Source organism: Rhinolophus hipposideros (genome assembly GCF_964194185.1).
Source record: "Rhinolophus hipposideros genome assembly, chromosome: X".
NCBI classification, from domain to species: Eukaryota; Metazoa; Chordata; class Mammalia; order Chiroptera; family Rhinolophidae; genus Rhinolophus; species Rhinolophus hipposideros.
In genome coordinates, this window is record NC_138046.1 from 26145048 (window position 1) to 26163037 (window position 17990).

At 38.8% G+C, this 17990-nt stretch overlaps 1 protein-coding gene across 14 annotated transcripts in view; it reads left to right on the forward strand.

Moving 5' to 3' along the window:
- ENOX2 (ecto-NOX disulfide-thiol exchanger 2) overlaps positions 1-17990 on the forward strand; it is a 405604-nt gene that overhangs the window by 264230 nt on the left and 123384 nt on the right. For 13 of the 14 annotated variants that reach the window (XM_081043234.1, XM_081043229.1, XM_081043226.1 and 10 more), the window contains one exon: positions 11396-11551. The exons of the other annotated variant lie outside the window; for it this stretch is intronic. In XM_081043234.1, the coding sequence (XP_080899360.1) occupies positions 11396-11551 (156 nt within the window). The remainder of the gene's footprint in view (positions 1-11395; positions 11552-17990) is intronic. 14 annotated transcript variants of the gene reach the window in all.

Genomic DNA, 17990 nt, shown 5'->3' on the forward strand with positions numbered 1-17990 from the left:
TTTTGGTACATGGTCACAGATAACAGTCCAGTTTCATTCTTTTGCATGTTGCTATCCAATTCTGCCAGCACCATTTATTGAAAAGGCTATCTTTCCTCCATTGTATGTTTTTATCTTCTTTGTCAAAAATTATCTGTCCATATTTTTGTGCTTTTTTCTGGGTTCTCAATTCTATTCCGTTGGTCTATGTGTCTGTTTTTCTGCCAATATCATGATGTTTTGACTATTGTAGCCCTATAGTACAAGCTAAAGTCAGGCAGTGTGATACTTCCAGCATTGTTCTTTTTCTTAAGATTGCTTTGGCTATTCGGGGTCTTTTGTGGTTCCAAACAAATCTGACGATTTTTTGTTCTATTTCTTTTTTAAAAAAATGCCATTGGTATTTTGATGGTGATTGCATTAAATCTGTATATTGCTTTGGGTAATATAGTCATTTTAACTCTGTTGATTCTTCCAATCCATGAGCATCGAATGTGTTTCCATTTCTTTGCGTCTTTTTCACTTTCTTTCAGAAATGTCTTATAGTTTTCAGCATACAAATCCTTCACATCCTTGGTTAAGTTTATTCCTAGGTATTTTATTCTTTTTGCTGCAATTGCAAAGGGAATTGTTTTTTGTACTTTTTCTGATTTCATTGTTAGTATATAGGAATGCAATGGACTTTTGTACGTTGATTTTGTAGCCAGCAACTTTACTGTATTCATTGATTGTTTCTAATAGCTTTTTGGTTGAGTCTTTAGGGTTTTCTATATATAACATCATGTCATCTGCAAAGAGTGATATTTTATTTATTTTTTTTATTTTATTTTTTTTTGAAGATGAAAGGTTTATAAAGAATATATTTAATGAATGAAGTAGTTTATAACTATTTTTTTAATTAAATTTATTGGGGTGACAATTGTTAGTAAATTTACATAGATTTCAGGTGTGAAAGCATTTCTCTATAGAGACACGTGTACTCCAATGTTCATTGCAGCTTTGTTTACGGTGGCCAAGACATGGAAACAACCAAAATGTCCTTCGATAGATGAATGGATAAAGAAGTTGTGGTATATATACACAATGGAATACTATTCCGCATTAAGGAAAGATGATATAGGAGTATTTGTGACAACATGGATGGATCTTGAGAGTATAATGCTAAGTGAAATAAGTCACACAGACAAAGCAGAGAACCCTATGATTTCACTGATATGTGGTATATAAACCAAAAAGAACAAGACAAACAAATGAGAAAGAAAAACTCATAGACACAGACAATAATTTAGTAGTTACCAGAGGGTAAGGGGGTGGGGGGTGGTTGATGAGGGGAAGGGGGTCAAATATATGGTGATGGAAGGAGAACTGATTCTGGGTGGTTAAAAGAGTGATATTTTAAAATCTTCATTCCCAATTGGGATATCTTTTATTTCTTTCTCATGCCTGATGGCTCTGGCAAGGGCTTCTAACACTATGTTGAATAGCAGAGGTGATAGGGGACAGCCCTGTCGTGTTTTTGAACGTAGAGCAAAGGGCTTCAGTTTTTCACAATTAATTATGAGATTAGCTGAGGGCTTGCAATATATAGCCTTTGTTATGATAAGGTATTATCCTTCTGTACCAATTTTATAAGTGTTTTAATCATAAATGTATGTTGTATCCTGTCAAATGCTTTTTCTGCATCAATTCATATAATCACATGATTTTTATCCCTTATTTTCTTTATGTGATGTATCACATTGATGGATTTGCGGATGTTGAAACATCCTTGTGCCCCAGGGATGAACCCCACTTGGTCATGATGAAGAACTTCTTTAATTCATTGTTGTATTCGATTTGCTAAAATTTTGTTTAGGATTTTTGCATCAGTATTCATCAGAGATATAAGTCTGTAGATTTCTTTCTTTGTGTTGTCCTTACCAGGTTTTGGTATCAGGGCAATGTTGGCCTCATAAAATGAGTTAGGGAGTACTGACTCTTCTTCAATTTTTTGGAAGAGTTTGAGCAGGATTGTTATTAGATCCTCTTTGAAGGTTTGGTAGAATTCACTAGTGAAGCCATCTGGTCCCGGACTTTTGCTTTTGGGAAGGTTTTGGATGACTGATTCAATTTCTTTCCTGGTGATTGGTCTGTTTAGATTTTCCAGTTCTTCATGGTTCAGCCTTGGAAGGCTACATGTTTCTAAGAACTTGTCCATTTCTTCTAGGTTATTGAATTTGGTGGCATATAGTTCTTCATAGTATTCTTCCATGATCCTTTGTATTTCTGTGGTGTCCGTCATAACTTCCACTTTTACATTTCTGATTTTGTTAATTAGTGTCTTCTCTCTTTTTATCTTAGTGAGTCTAGCCAAGGGTTTGTCGATTTTACTAAGTTTTTCAAAGATCCAGCTCTTTTTCACATTAATTTTTTCTATTGTCCTTTTGTAATCTATTTCATTGAGCTTGGCTCTGATTTTTGTTATTTCCTTTCTTCTGCTGACCTTGGGTTTCACTTCTTCTTCTTTTTCTAGTTCTTTAAGGTGTAACATGAGGTTATTTATTTGGGATTTCTCTTGTTTCTTGAGATAGGTCTGTAATGATATAAATTTCCCTCTTAAAACTGCTTTTGCTGCATCCCAAAATTTGGTAGGATGTATTTTCATTGTAATTTATTTCCATGTGTCTTTTGATCTCTCCTCTAATTTCTTCTTTGACCAAGTCGTTCTTTAAAAGTATGCTGTTTAATTTCCATGTATTTGTGTTTTTTTGTTTTGTTTTGTTTTGTTTTTTGGGGGGTTTTTTTTTCCTGCTTTCTTTTCGCAGTTGCTATCCAATTTCAAAGCCTTGTGATCAGAGAATATGCTTGGTATGATTTCAATCTTCTTAAATTTGCTGAGGCTTCTTTTATGTCCCAATATATGGTCTATCCTTGAGAATGTTCCATGTGCACTCGAAAAGAATGTATAGTCTGATGTTTTAGGATGAAGTGCTCTGTATATGTCAGTGATGTCCGTTTCATCTAATGTGTCATTTAGGACTGCTATTTCATTATTTGTTTTCTGTTTGGATGCTCTATCCATGGCTGTCAATGATGCATTTAAGTCCCCTAGTATAATTGTGTTTTGGTCAATTTCTCCCTTTAGTTCTGTTAGTAGTTGCTTGGTATATTTTGGTGCTCCCTGATTGGGGGCATAAATATTGATGACTGTTATGTCTTCTTGTTGTATAGTCCCCATTACCATTACCATTATGAAATGTCCATCTTTGTCTGTTGTTATCTTTTTCACTCTGAAGTCTGTTTCATCTGATATCATTATGGCTACACCTGATTTTCTCTGGGTACCATTTGCTTGGAGTGTCAATTTCCCCCCTTTCACTTTGAATCTATGCTTGTCCTTGTAGCTGAGATGTGTCTCTTGGAGACAGCATATGGTTGGGTTTAGTTTTTTGACCCAATCTGCTACTCTTTTTATTGGTGAGTTCGGTCCATTTACATTTAGGGTGATTATTGATATGTGAGGATTTCCGGTCATTCTATCTTTAGTTTTCTAGTAAAGCTGTGTCTCCATTGTTACTTTGCCTTTTGTTGTTGTCTGTTATTTCTGTGTGGTGGTATTGTATGATGTTTCCCTGTGTTTCTTCTTTTATTACAGTATATATTTCAGTTCTGGATTGTTTTTGAGTGGTTACCCTTAATATTATGTAAAAGAAAGTTTGATATTTAGAGTATTCCATTTTCTACAGCACGCTTACTTTCTCCATTCCCATATTCTGGTTCAGGCCTTTACTCTCCCCCTTTTTATGTTTCGGTTGCCACAAATTGTCTCTGTTGATGGTGGTCGAATAGCCTCCTTCAGTATTTCTTGTAGTGCAGGTCGTGTATTAGAAAATTCCCTCAGCTCTGTATGTCTGGAAAGTCTTTATTCCTCCTTCATATCTAAAGGATATCTTTGCTGGATATATTATTCTTGGCTAATAATTTCTCTCTTTCAGTAGTTTGAATATTTGATTCCACTTCCTCCTGGCTTGTAGAGTTGCTGCTGAAAAATCTGATGATAATCTAATGGGCTTTCCTTTGTAGGTTACCGTCTTCTTTTCCCTGGCTTCCTGGATGATTCTTTCTTTGGTGTTAATTTTAGACAGCTTCAATAAAATGTGCCTTGAAGAAGGCCTGTTGGGATTGAGGTAATTAGGTGTTGTATTTGCTTCTTGGATTCTAGGATCCAGTTCTGCCCACAAGTTTGGGAAGTTCTCATCAACAATTTGTTTGAATATATTCTCTGTTCCCTTCTCTCTTTCTTCTCCTTCTGGTATGCCCATTATTCTTATATTGCTCTTTCTGATAGAGTCAGAAAGTTCTTGTAGAGTTCTTTCATTTCTTTGAAGTCACAAGTCTCTTTCTTCTTCCATCTGTGTAATTTCCAGGTTTCTATGTTCGATGTCACTGATTCTTTCCTCCATCTGGTCAACTCTACTACCAAAGCTGGTTATTTCATTCTTAATTTTCTGTTGAGTTCTTAATTTCCAGAAATTCCATTTGATTCTTTTTTAAAATTTCAATCTCTTTGGTAAAATGCTCATGTTGTTCTTTGATTGTGTTTCTGAGTTCATTAAATTGCCTTTCTGTGTTTTCTTGCATCTCGTTGAGTTTTTTCAGAACTGCAATCATGAATTCTCTCTCATTTAAGTCACATATTTCCATATCTTTAAGTTACTTTTCTGGAGACTTTTCACTTTCTTTCTGAGTTGTCTTGTTGCCTTGGTTATTCATGGCAATTACTAATTTATTGTTTCTCTTCCTAGACATCTGCAGGAGTGGCTTCTGCAACAGGTTGATAGGAAGAAGTCCTTCTTTTGTTTTCAAATCCGTGTTGGTAGAATGTTTTATTTTCTCTCCAACTGCAGCCTTTTTGTCCTCTCTGACACAGTAGTGCTATATTTTCTCTGCACTATTCGAGCTTCTCACACAATGGGGGGATTCCCTGGGAGACGGGCCTCTCCTCTGTTAACAGTTCATCTGGGTCATAGGGTGGCACATCACTGTGGGGGTGCGGAGAGCTTTTGAAGTTCCAAAGCTCTTTCTGCACCAGATTAAGAGCCCATATGTTTCAGCAGCTCTGTTTACTCCTGCAGGGATCCGTTCAGATAGGTGGGGCCAGGGGCGGGGTGAGTTGTGAGAGGTGGCCCAGTGCAATGGCGGCGACCACCACCACAGTTGGTCCTGCTTCCACAGTTCCCTCCCCTTTGCCGGAACTAGTTGGTCTGCGAATCTGTATCTTTGGTCCACAGTTCTCAGAACAGCAAATATCCTTTCCTTTTGATCTGACACTGCTGCTTTATCGCTTCTAGCACGGGGCAGTTGGGGCGAGCTCTGGGAGGGTTGAAAGGGGGCGGCTAGTCTCAGTGCCTAAGGCTTCCATTCTCCCCTCGGCAGTGAGGGCTTAAACCACTGTTTTCAGCCTTCTTCCCTCAGTCTTTGCTCCGAGGTCTCTGGTCTGAGCGTTGGGTTCAGCTGTGTTATATGGTGCCCCCTCAGCTCTATGGGTGATAAGCGGAGCCCTAGCAGTGCGAGTTCTTCCCTCTCCCGCTGCTGCGGTAGTTCCGACATGCAGCGATTTCAGAGCCCTGAGCTAGGTCTGCGTCCTGCTCCCGTGTGGCTCTGTCCCTGCACTACTCCCTTCCCTCCTTCCCCACTTGCATGATTTGCCCACCTATAGGTGAATTCAGTTGTGGGCCTCTTTATCTTGCCTGTCTGCTGTGCAGGGTGTCCTTTGTGGAGTTATTGTTGTCCGATTAGTTTGTAAATTCCAGAGGAGCTTTACAGAGGCTCACCTCATGCCACCATTTTGATTCAAGTTCGGAATCATAATTTTCTATAAAATAGTTTAATTATGCATATATAACTAGATCCTCTTTGGAACACTTATTTTGGACTAATCTATGGTTGCATTTTTAGTGGTTTTACCATAAGTACCCACTACCTCTTGGTGCTCAAAGGGTCTTTTAGAATATCTAAAAATTGGAAATGCCTTTATGGATCTGGGGGGACTTGGATGGGAAGAAATCACAAAGTGCAGTCAGAGCCTTTCTGAGGTTATGAAAGGGCTTCCCGGCAGCCAGAACCAGAGTCCAGTCCTGACAAGGCAAGCAGGATAGTAAACATGTGTCACCTCCTACCTTTGCTTACGTCCAGTTCATGCATTGCCACAATTCCAACCTCTCCCGTGGGTCAAAGTTGAGACAACGGATTTGAAACAGAGGGATCTAAATTACCTAACACTGTGGTAATACATATATTGAATATCTCAAAAGGAAATTCTAGGTGTAAAGATAAGCAGCCCTAAGGTATCCTCTTGGACAGGAACATTTCAAGGCTTGCTATAGGTTGAGTAGGTAGACACACAGCTTAATCTAACAAAGAGCATCTTTTTTTCCCCTCCCTGTGGACTTTGTGGGAAGCAGTGTAAACTAAAGATTGAGATCATAGTTAGTAAAACCTACCTATTGTATGGCCTTACTGTGTTACTCTATGAGCTTTAATTTCCTCATCTGTAAAATAGGGAATATTACCCATGCCTTAGGATTGTTGTAAAAACTAAATGAGAAGATGTGTATAAAACCTGAAAACTCATATATGCTCAATTAATAATTAGTAGTAGTATGGACACTGTCCCTTAACCTTGCTACAAAAGTGGAGGTTGCTTTTTACAGAAAGAAAACCAGAGTGAAATGGCCTGCTAGAAAATATCAAAGATTGAACCATAAAATTGTCATGTATGCTGTCTTTGTCAAGCATCAAAGATGGGCATCCTCTAACGTGTCTAGTATTTTGTAGACATCTTTAGTGTTAGTACATCTTGTACAGTGGCAGTCATCTGACATTGTTCCAACTGGCGCAGTAATATAGCGACAATTGCTCAAGACAGTGGCCCTGGGGCCCTGCTAGGTCCCAAAGCACCTTTTCAATAATCAGAAAAATCATAGTCAGTCTAGTTTGGATGCTTAAGGCACTTTCTATTTTCATTCTTTGAAAATAATTAACTCTGTTAACCAATCACACTCCATTCCACAAGCATGCTGCATGATCTGCTTACCTTGTTTAATGCTTAGCACAGTGCCTGGCACATTGTAAATACCCAATAAACAATGATAGTGATGATAATAGTTGATGATACAACATTGTAACTGTTTGCATGGCTGTTTGAAAAATAAACTATGAGGTCAAGGATTTTGTCTTACTCATTCCTTCAACCCCAACACCTGGTAGAGAGCCTGGCATCGGAGATTGAGTGGATGGACATATAGATAACTGGACGGCGGCTTAGAAAGGGCACTTGCCTCAATTGTAACTCCCTGGCTCAAATGTGTACAGAGAATGGAGGATGATAATATTGCCAGGTAACTACTCTAAATTAAGTAAGTACAAGTTGCTAGGCAGTAGGAAGGCTTAAGGCTACACTGAGGCATTACATGATTGTAACTCTGAGGAGCAAGCTAGGCCAAGTAAAACACAGCATTTGCAGTAAGCTGGAACTTTGGGAAGTGCGTGAATCAGAAGAGGAAGACACAAACAAACTCTTATGACAATTCCACCAATAGCCATGCCAAGAGTCAAGAAAGCAGTAGGGAAAGAGTGCTAGAAGAAGAGATGTTAAAAACAAAATAAAAAAGGGTATTTATTGTGAAAAGGACTTTGGCGGAAAATCTTGGCCTTTTCCACAACACTTTGATAAAATGATTTCAAATATTCTTCAGAAGTTTGGATTCCTAAGATAAGTGACAATAATTCCGTGTTTCCCTGAAAATAAAACTAGGTCTTATATTAATTTTTGCTCCAAAAGATGCATTAGGGCTTATGTTCAGGGGATGTCATCCTGAAAAATCATGCTAGGGCTTATTTTCCAGTTAGGTCTTATTTTTGGGGAAACATGGTAAGTACTTGCTAACAGTATTCCTCAAGCCAGGTCAGGGTTCTGGAAAAGGGGAAGAATTTCTCTGGTGTTCTAGTTCCAATGTGTTTTAAATTGTTGAACTTCTTTGATTTTTCAGGTTATACAATGTTTGTATGAGGCCCATGATTTCAAATGGTTATGTTCTTGGTTGGCACTGGAAATTCACATCTACGTTGGTGCTTAATGGTTGAAAATAAATTAAAGAAATAATCAGTGTTATAGGAGCCTTTGAGATGTCATGTATAACTTGCCATCTAGCAAGCCCTGCTGGGCAGTGTAACCTGTGGAACTCTTGGCATATTGAACACAATGAAGAAAGGGAGTTTATCTAGTCTGGCTTTAGCCATATGTCATGAATACATTTGCTTTTAAATGAGTTTCATAAAATATTAATGTAATCATACAAAACAGCAGAGTGGCAAGTACATCACTCAGGAGTTATATTTATCCTGTGTATTTGCTTTTTGTTTGTCTCTATTTATTAGTAGACAGTACATGGAGACAGGCATTTCTTTCTCTATCGAAGTGGCAGAACTTGTTTAATGAACTGATGTTTCTGTAATGCGTGGTAAGGTAGAGTTGTGAGTGACAGAGCTATATGAATAACAATGAGAAAGCAGGCAGAACAATAAAAGGAAGGCAAACATTTCAGTAAAAGAGGAAAAATAGATGTGATTGTTTAGTTGGCACACAATCTAATCTGATCTTTTTCTGCTAAAAAATAACAGTTTGTAAAATGGGTGAGATAATATTAACAATTTTTCCAAAAACTTATAAACAAGGAATGGAATTTTCCAGACATAAATGACATTCTTAATCACAGTGCTCTTATTCTACAGCAAAGGAACAGAATATCAGTGACCTTAAGTTCTCCACGATGGAAAGGAAGATCTAGACCCCCATCCCCATCTTCTTACAGCCTGAAATGTAGAAGACTATCACAAATGTTTGTGGAATATTGGAATGAATGTCTGAATAAATAAATTTTTTGGTGTGTGTATGCATGTTTTGAGTGGAAGGAAGGAGTTACCCTGTTTACCTGAAAATAAGATCTAGCCAGACAATCAGGTCTAATGCGTCTTTTGAAACAAAAATTAATATAAGACCCGGTATTATGTTATATTACATTAATTATATATATTATATTATATTATATTATATTATATTATATTATATTATATTATATTATATTAAAGACCCAATCTTATACTATAGTAAAATAAGACCAGATCTTATATTAATTTTTGCTCCAAAAGACACATTAGAACTGATTGTCCGGCTAGGTCTTATTTTCGGGGAAACACGGTACCTATCAAGACTACCACCTATCATGCCAGAGATATTTTATCTGTTCTGTCCTTTCATCCTTTGAGATAAATGTCATTATTTGCCCTCACTTTTAGTGAAAAGGAAATGGAGGCACACAGATATTAACAAACCTTCCTCAATGTCATATAACTAGTATGTGGAGAAGAGTAGGGATATGAGAGCCACAGGGAGAAAGGGGAGAAGTGTATGTGTGTGTGTGTGTGTGTGTGTGTGTGTCTGTGTGTGTGTTCATGCACCTGTGTACACAAGCATGGTGAGTGAGATGACGTGAGGGCTAAAAGTTAATTTCCTTTCAGAAAATAAAACTTTTTGGAAGAATTTTATTTTTCCTCCAAAACTTGTGTAGCATCTTGACATATATAACAGGCATGTGAGAGGATGGGAAATGCCCTTGCTCTCTTGGGTTGGCTTGCGATGGGAGATGCCCATGTGCCACCTGCCTGCTTATCTGCCCAGTCGTAAGACTCCCTCCTACTAGCCCTGTTGTACCTGAAGTTCTGCTTCTGTAGGAACCACATATTATTCCAACTGTTTTGATCTATTTCCTTCAACAACATCTTAGAGAGCCACCCAGGGGATACAGAGCCATCTTGAGGACATGCTTCCGGGCATTCCAACCTTAGGCAGGTGTGGTGAGCAAAGTTTTCAGGAGTAGGACCTACTACTGCTACTGCAACTGCCCCTACAGTACCAGAAGTCCGTATATAATACTTTGGGTTTTTTTGTAGTCCACTGTGCATTTTATAGCAGAGGGCAGATGTGAGAGGTGGAAAAATAAAGAAGTAGAATGCACTCCCTACTCTCAAAGGACTTGCATTTGGATATAAAGGAAAAATATAAACAATTAAGTCAGTACCACCTTTAGACCTAGGCAAGTGGGGCCTCTGCCCTGGGCCTGCACCTCAGGGGACCCCGTGGTTTGCAAACCCTGTATCAGTATTTTCTAAGTCTTTCTCCATTTTCTGAAACCGATCAGGTTTTGCGATATCATCTAAGCAAGGAGCCCCAATCTCAAACTGAACCTAAGTGGACACCGGTTCCCATTTCTCTCCTTTGAGTCACTCCCCAATCCTCTATCCCACATGTGGAGTCAACTAGATGTCCCCATGAAGCTTCAGAACTCATGCCTATGGAGTCTTCCCAGAGTTTTGGTTCCAGGAGAGTAGCCTGGCAAGTACATCACTCCAGCTGTCTGGTACAGTATTTCTTTCATGGTATCATGTGAGATTGTGCCACCAGGGTAGTGTCAATACTGATTTGGAGTGAGTCAAACTGTGAATATAGACAAGCCCCACAAAAAATATTTGTTTGGGGGCCCCCATACATACTAGAAGCATCCCTGAATGAAGCAAGGGATGAGGTAAAATAAAACTCAGTGGCAACAGGTGTAGAACAAATCATTTTTAGACACAGAGTTAAAAATGAACCAGAATTATTTGGAAAGGATTCTTCAGGGAGGGTGGGCCTTAAGCCAGTCCTTGGAGCATGGGAAAAATTTGGGGAGGCTCAAATTATTCCATGCAGGAAGAACGACATGAACAAAGGCACAGAAAAATAGTTGTTTATTGAGCATTTTGTACTATGCATTATGCTAAGCACATTACATTCATCATTTTATTTATTCCTCACAGCTCCCTATTAGGTAGATGGGATTAACCCTGTTTTGCAAATGAGGAAATGGAAGTTCAAAAGATTCATTCTGCTAAGCAAATGGTGGAACTAGGACCCAAGTCTGCCTAGTCCCCAAAACTGTATCCTCTTAACACCATGCTATACTGCAAAAAGCCAGGAAGTGTTACAAGGGACAACAGGAAGACTTCTCTGAGTGAAGCATAGGGTTTGTGTTGGGAACTAGTGGAAGGCAAAATCAATAGACAAGGCACAGTCATATTATGAAAGGCTTTGGATATCAAAATTAGATGTAGAGACAAATAGGCACTGGTCAAACATAAACAAACAGCCCGATCCCAAAAGGACAATGCACAAGTATAATATAATATTTAAGACCTGGTAATACCAATACACGTACCATGTTTTCTTAAATATCCTGCCTCTGTCATAGACCTTTGGTATGAAGCTTATAAGGAAACGTTCTCCCTCCACTTGACTTTGTCTGGTGTCATTTATGGTTCTCTCTTTCCTCTCCTTTTATAGACTTTGATCCTGCTCTCGGAATGATGACTGGAATTCCACCGATAACCCCGATGATGCCTGGCTTGGGAATAGTACCTCCTCCAATTCCACCAGACATGCCAGTAGTGAAAGAGATAATACACTGTAAAAGCTGCACGCTTTTCCCTCCAAATCCAAGTAATATTCTGCTTTTTACCCACACAAGTCACAATGTTTTGGTGTCTAGGAACACTTTCTTCTTTTTCAAAAAAATTCCCAAGGGCTTCCTAAATGTATTTCCAGAAACTTCACCTAGAAAACAGAGGACAGGAAATTTTTCTCTTGCTAGGCAAGGCTAAATTTTATGCAGAGAGCAACAGATTTCTGTGTGCTGGTTGCAGTACAAATGTTACAATGTATTTCTAATGCTCTCTGGTAAGGAATTCGCGTGTGTTAGTACAGGAGACACCTGACACAAATTGCTCAACACTGTCATTTGCAGCCTCTCCTTTTCATAACAGGCTTACATTCTGATGATGGCAGAAATAGTGTGGTCTGAGCCTACGAGGCACCAGAGAAAATATACTCGGTGCAAAAAAATGCTCCACTGCTACCAGCTATTCACACATCACTCAAACTACTGCTATTTAACTAATGAGCTGTAACAGACAGTAAGGTGAGGTACAACTTACTGTGAGGGCAAAGAAGAACATTGAGACTAAGTGAAACTACTTGTAGCCATTCAGTCAATGCAGTTCATGTAGAAATGGTCTAGACATATATCTTGTCAGTAATTAATAGTTTTCTCCTTAGACTCTGAAAAACTTCTGCAAAGATATAGTGACCATATTTCAGTTTAAATGTAGCAGCAATAATAATTGACTCAAACTTGTTTCCAGATCTATTTGTGGTTTTATTTACTTTAAATTATTAAGAGCTACTTCTTCAGGTGACCCAAGCTTCATTAAAGCTTTCCCTCAGTTCTAGTGATGCTGGGTGGCTTACTTAAGGGAGTTATCACTATAGTGCTAAGAGATTAAAGCTGTTTGTTAAGGGACACACTCAGGGGTCCAGGCCATAGGGCAAATAAACTTGCCTTACACGATAAACATGGACTTTGGCAATGTGACTTCAGACAACTATTTCATCTCCTGCCTTACATAGGAATCAGTTAATCATGGAATCAGGCCCTGGGAGGGACCCAGATTCGATTTAGTATGGTCTGCTTATAAGCAAGAGAATTTTAGAATAAGTCAGGGTTGGTTGGACAAATCATCTTGGTCTCTTTTGCTAGTAAAAATGTTCTTAATATCTTTTTCCAGTCTTGAACTTGACTGTTTGCAGGATACTTCCTTCCAGACCAATAAGTAATTTAGGAGGTCAGTATCTCAGAGAATTGAATTGGGAGAAGAACTAGCATGACACAGGAGAATTAGGGAATGGAGAATAAGATAGCCCTAGTAGACCTTACCTGCCAGCCCAAATGGCCAGTCCTAGATTTGTGTTTAGTGTCTAGGTGAATGAGTAGCACTATTACACCTTTGTCTCTTACTCATAGTGCCACTGTTCCTACAAATGGACAATTGACTTTTTTTACCCTCCCTTCTCATGTGTTGCTTTTGGAATAGAGAAAGCTGTGTATCCCTAATGTTACCTTTTTCCACTTCAAAAGCCATGAATTTAGGCATTGCCAGTGTTAAAACTTCCTGCTTAAGTAAAGGTAGAATCCTGCTGGTTTAATCATTAATTTATGATGTAATCATCCTGCACTAGGCTTTCATAGTCTCAATCAAGTCAAACTAAAAGGATGGCTCATAACTTGTAATGTCTAGGTTGGGTGCAAGGGATGACGTTAAAGGATATTCAGTCCCTGAATTTCGAAAGAATAGTACAGATACCTTGTGCATAACACATCGATCTCACTGTTGAGCATGTTAAAATGAACTTACAAATATATGGCTTAAAGAGGCTCTAACTTTTGGTACTCTCTAGTAAAAGAAACAGACATCTCTCCCCACCTACAACCATGCCTCCTCAGTCCTGAGTTGGACAAACCACATGGCTCAATCCTTTAGTTCTTCAACTTTGTGTTAAGAATACCAGCACAGTTGAGATCAAAATGGCTGCGTGAGGTGAGCCTCTGTAAAGCTCCCCTGGAATTTACAACTAATCGAACAACAATAACTCCACAAAGGACTCCATGCACAGCAGACAGGAAAGACGAACAGGCCCACTACTGATTCACCTAAAAGTGGGAGAATCGCACGAGCAGGGGAGGAGGGAAGGGAGAATTGGGAGACCGAGCCGCGTGGACACAGGACGCAGACCTAGCTCAGTGCTCCGAGCTCGCTGGCTTCCGGAACTACCGCAGCAGCGGGAGAGGGAAGAACTCGGACTGCTAGGGCTCCGCTTATCACCCATTGGGCTGAGGGGGCATGATATAACACAGCTGAACCCAAAGCAAACGGCACAGACTTCGGAAAAAGACTGAGGGAAGAAGGCTGAAAATGGTGGTTTAAGCCCACAATGCCAAGCAGAGAACGGAAGCCTTAGGCACTGAGACTAGCCGCCCCCACCCTACCCTCCAAGAGCTCGCCCTGCCCCCACCTGCCTGGTGCTAGAAGCGGAATAGTAGCAGTGTCAGATCAAAAGAACAGAATATTTGCTGTTCTGAGAACTGTAGACCGCAGACACAGATTCAAAGCCCAACTAATTCCGGCAAAGGGGAGGGAACTGTGGAAGCAGAACCGGCTGTCGTGGTGGTCGCCGCCATTGCTCTGGGCCACCTCTCACAACTCACCCCGCCCCTGACCCCACCTATCTGGGCGGATCCCTGCAGGAGTAAAGAGAACTGCTGAAACATACGGGCTCGGAATCTGGTGCAGAAAGAGCTTTGCAACTTCAAAAGCTCTCCGCATCCCCACAGGGACGTGGCGCCCTATGACCCAGGCAAACTGTTAACAGAGGAAAAGCCTGTCACCCAGGGCATCCCCCCAATGTGTGAGAAGCTGGAACAGTGCAAAGAAAACATTGCACTACTGTGTGACACAGGGGAAAAAAGGCTGCGTTGGAGAGAAAATAAAACATTCTACGAACACGGATTGGAAAACAAAAGAAAGACCTCCTTCTATCAAACTGTTGCAGAAGCCACTCCTGTAGATGTCTAGGAAGAAAATAATAAACCCATAATTGCCATGAATAACCAAGGCAACAAGACAACTCAGAAAGAAAGTGAAAAGTCTCCAGAAAAGGAACTTAAAATTATGGAAATATGTGACTTAAATGACAGAGAATTCAAAATTGCGGTTCTGAAAAAACTCAACGAGATGAAAGAAAACACAGAAAGGGAATTTAATGAACTCAGAAACTGAATCAAAGAACAACATGAGCGTTTTACGAAAGAGATTGAAATTTTAAAAAAGAACCAAATGGAATTTCTGGAGATTAAGAACTCAATAGAAGATATTAAGAATGAAATAACCAGCTTAGGTAGTAGAGTTCACCAGATGGAGGAAAGAATCACTGACATCGAAGATAGAAACCTGGAAATTACACAGATGGAAGAAGAAAGAGATTTGAGACTTAAAAGAAATGACAGAACTCTACAAGAACTTTCTGACTCTATCAGAAAGAGCAATATAAAAATAATGGCCATACCAGTAGGAGAAGAAAGAGAAAGGAACAGAGAATATATTCAAACAAATTGTCGATGATAACTTCCCAAACTTGTGGACAGAACTGGATCCTCCAATCCAAGAAGCAAATAGAACACCTAATTACCTCAATTCCAACAGTCCTTCTCCAAGGCACATTGTATTGAAGCTGTCTAAAATCAACGACAAAGAAAGAATCATCCAGGAAGCCAGGGAAAAGAAGACAGTAACCTACAAAGGAAAGCCCATTAGATTATCATCAGATTTTTCAGCAGAAACTCTACAAGCCAGGAGGGAGTGGAACCAAATATTCAAACTACTGAAAGAGAGAAATAATTAGCCAAGAATAATATATCCAGAAAAGTTATCCTTTAGATATGAAGGAGGAATAAAGGCCTTTGCAGACACACAGAAGCTGAGGGAATTTTCTAATACACGACCTGCACTACAAGAACTACTAAACGAGGCTACTAGACCACCATCAACAGGGAAAATGTGTGGCAACACAAACAGGGGGAGAGTAAATGGCTGAACCGGAATATGGGAATGGAGAAAGTAAGCGTGCTGAAGAAAATTGAAACCCTAAATATCAAACTTTCTTTTACATAAACATAAGGGTAACCACTCAAAAAAAAATCTAGAACTACATTATGTACTGCAATAAAAGAAGAAACATAGGGAAACATCATAGAATACCACCAACCAGAAATAATAGACAACAACAAAAATGGCAAAGAAACAATGGAGACACAGCCTTACCAGAAAACTAAAGATAGAATGACAGGAAATCCTCACGTATCAATAATCACCCTAAATGAAAATGGACCAAACTCACCAATAAAAAGGCACAGAGTAGCAGATTGGATCAAAAAACTAAACCCAATCATATGCTGTCTCCAAGAGACACATCTCAGCTACAAGGACAAGCATAGACTCAAAGTGAAAGAGTGGAAATTGACACTCCAAGCAAATGGGACCCAGAGAAAATCAGTTGTAGCTATAATGATATAAGATGAAACAGACTTCACGGTGAAAAGGTAACAAGAGACAAAGATGGACATTTCATAATGGTAAAGGGGACTGTACAACAAGAAGACATAACAGTCATCAATACTTATGCCCCCAATCAGGGAGCACCAAAATATAACAAGCAACTACTAACAGAACTACAGGGAGAAATTGACCAAAACAGAATTATACTAGGGGACTTAAATACATCATTGACAGCTATGGATAGATCATCCAAACAGAAAATAAGTGAAAAAATAGCAGCCCTAAATGACACATTAGATGAAATGGACATATTTGACATATGTAGAGCCTTCATCCGAAAACATCAGACTACATTCTTTTCGAGTGTACATGGAACATTCTCAAGGATAGACCATATATTGGGACATAAAATCTGCCTCAGCAAATTTAAGAAGATTGAAATCATACCAAACATATTATCTGATCGCAAGGCTTTGAAATTGGATATCAACTGCAAAAAGAAAGCAGGAAGAAACACAGATACATGGAGATTAAACAACATACTTTTAAAGAACGACTGTGTCAAAGAAGAAATTAGAGGATAGATCAAAAGATACATAGAAACAAAAGACAATGAAAACACATCCTACCAAAAATTTGGGCATGCAGCAAAAGCAGTTTTAAGAGGGAAATTTATATCATTACAGGCCTATCTCAAGAAACAAGAGAAACCCCAAATAAATAACTTCATGTTACACCTTAAAGAACTAGAAAAAGAAGAACAAGTGAAACCCAAGGTCAGCCGAAGAATGGAAATAACAAAAATCAGAGCCGAGCTCAATGAAATAGAGAACAAAAAGACAACAGAAAAAAACTAATGTGACAAAGAGCTGGTCTTTGAAATGCTTAACAAAATCGACAAACCCGTGGCTAGACTCACTAAGATATAAAGAGAGAAGACACTAATTAACAAATGTAAAAATGGGGAAGTAACAAATGTAACAAATGTAAAAATGGGGAAATGTAAAAGGGGAAGTTATCACGGACACCACAGAAATACAAAGGATCATGCAAGAAAACTATGAAGGACTATATCCCACCAAATTCAATAACCTAGAATAAATGGACAAGTTCTTAGAAATATGTAGTCTTCCAAGGCTGAACCATGAAGAACTGGAAAATCTAAACAGACCGATCACCAGGAAAGAAATTGAATCAGTCATCCAAAATCTTCCCAAAAACAAAAGTCCAGGACCAGATGGCTTCACTAGTGAATTCTACCAAACCTTCAAACAGGATCTAATACGAATCCTGCTCAAACTCTTCCAAAAAATTGAAGAAGAGTCAGTACTCCCTAACTCATTTTATGAGGCCAACATTACCCTGATACCAAAACCTGGTAAGGACAACAGAAAAAAAAGAAAACTATAGAACAATATCTTTGATGAATACTGACAAAAATCCTAAACAAAATTCTAGCAAATCGAATACAACAATGCATTAAAAAGATTATTCATCATGACCTAGTGGGGTTTATCCCTGGGGCACAAGGATGGTTCAACATCTGCAAATCCATCAATGTGATACATCACATAAACAAAATAAAGGATAAAAATCATATGATTCTATCAATTGATGCAGAAAAAGCATTTGACAAGATACAACATCCATTTATGATTAAAACCCTTAATAAAATAGGTATAGAAGGAAAATAACTTAACATAATAAAGACCATATATGACAAGCCCTCCGCCAATCTCATAATTAATGGTGAAATACTGAAGCCCTTTGCTCTAGTTCAGGAACACGACACAGTTGTCCCCTATCACCTCTGCTTTTCAACATGGTGTTGGAAGTCCTTGCCAGAGCAATCATGCAAGAGAAAGAAATAAAAGGCATCCAAATTGGGAATGACGAAGTTAAATTATCACTCTTTGCAAATGACATGATGCTATATATAGAAAACCCTAAAGACTTCTCCATAAAGCTTTTAGAAACAGTCATCGAATACA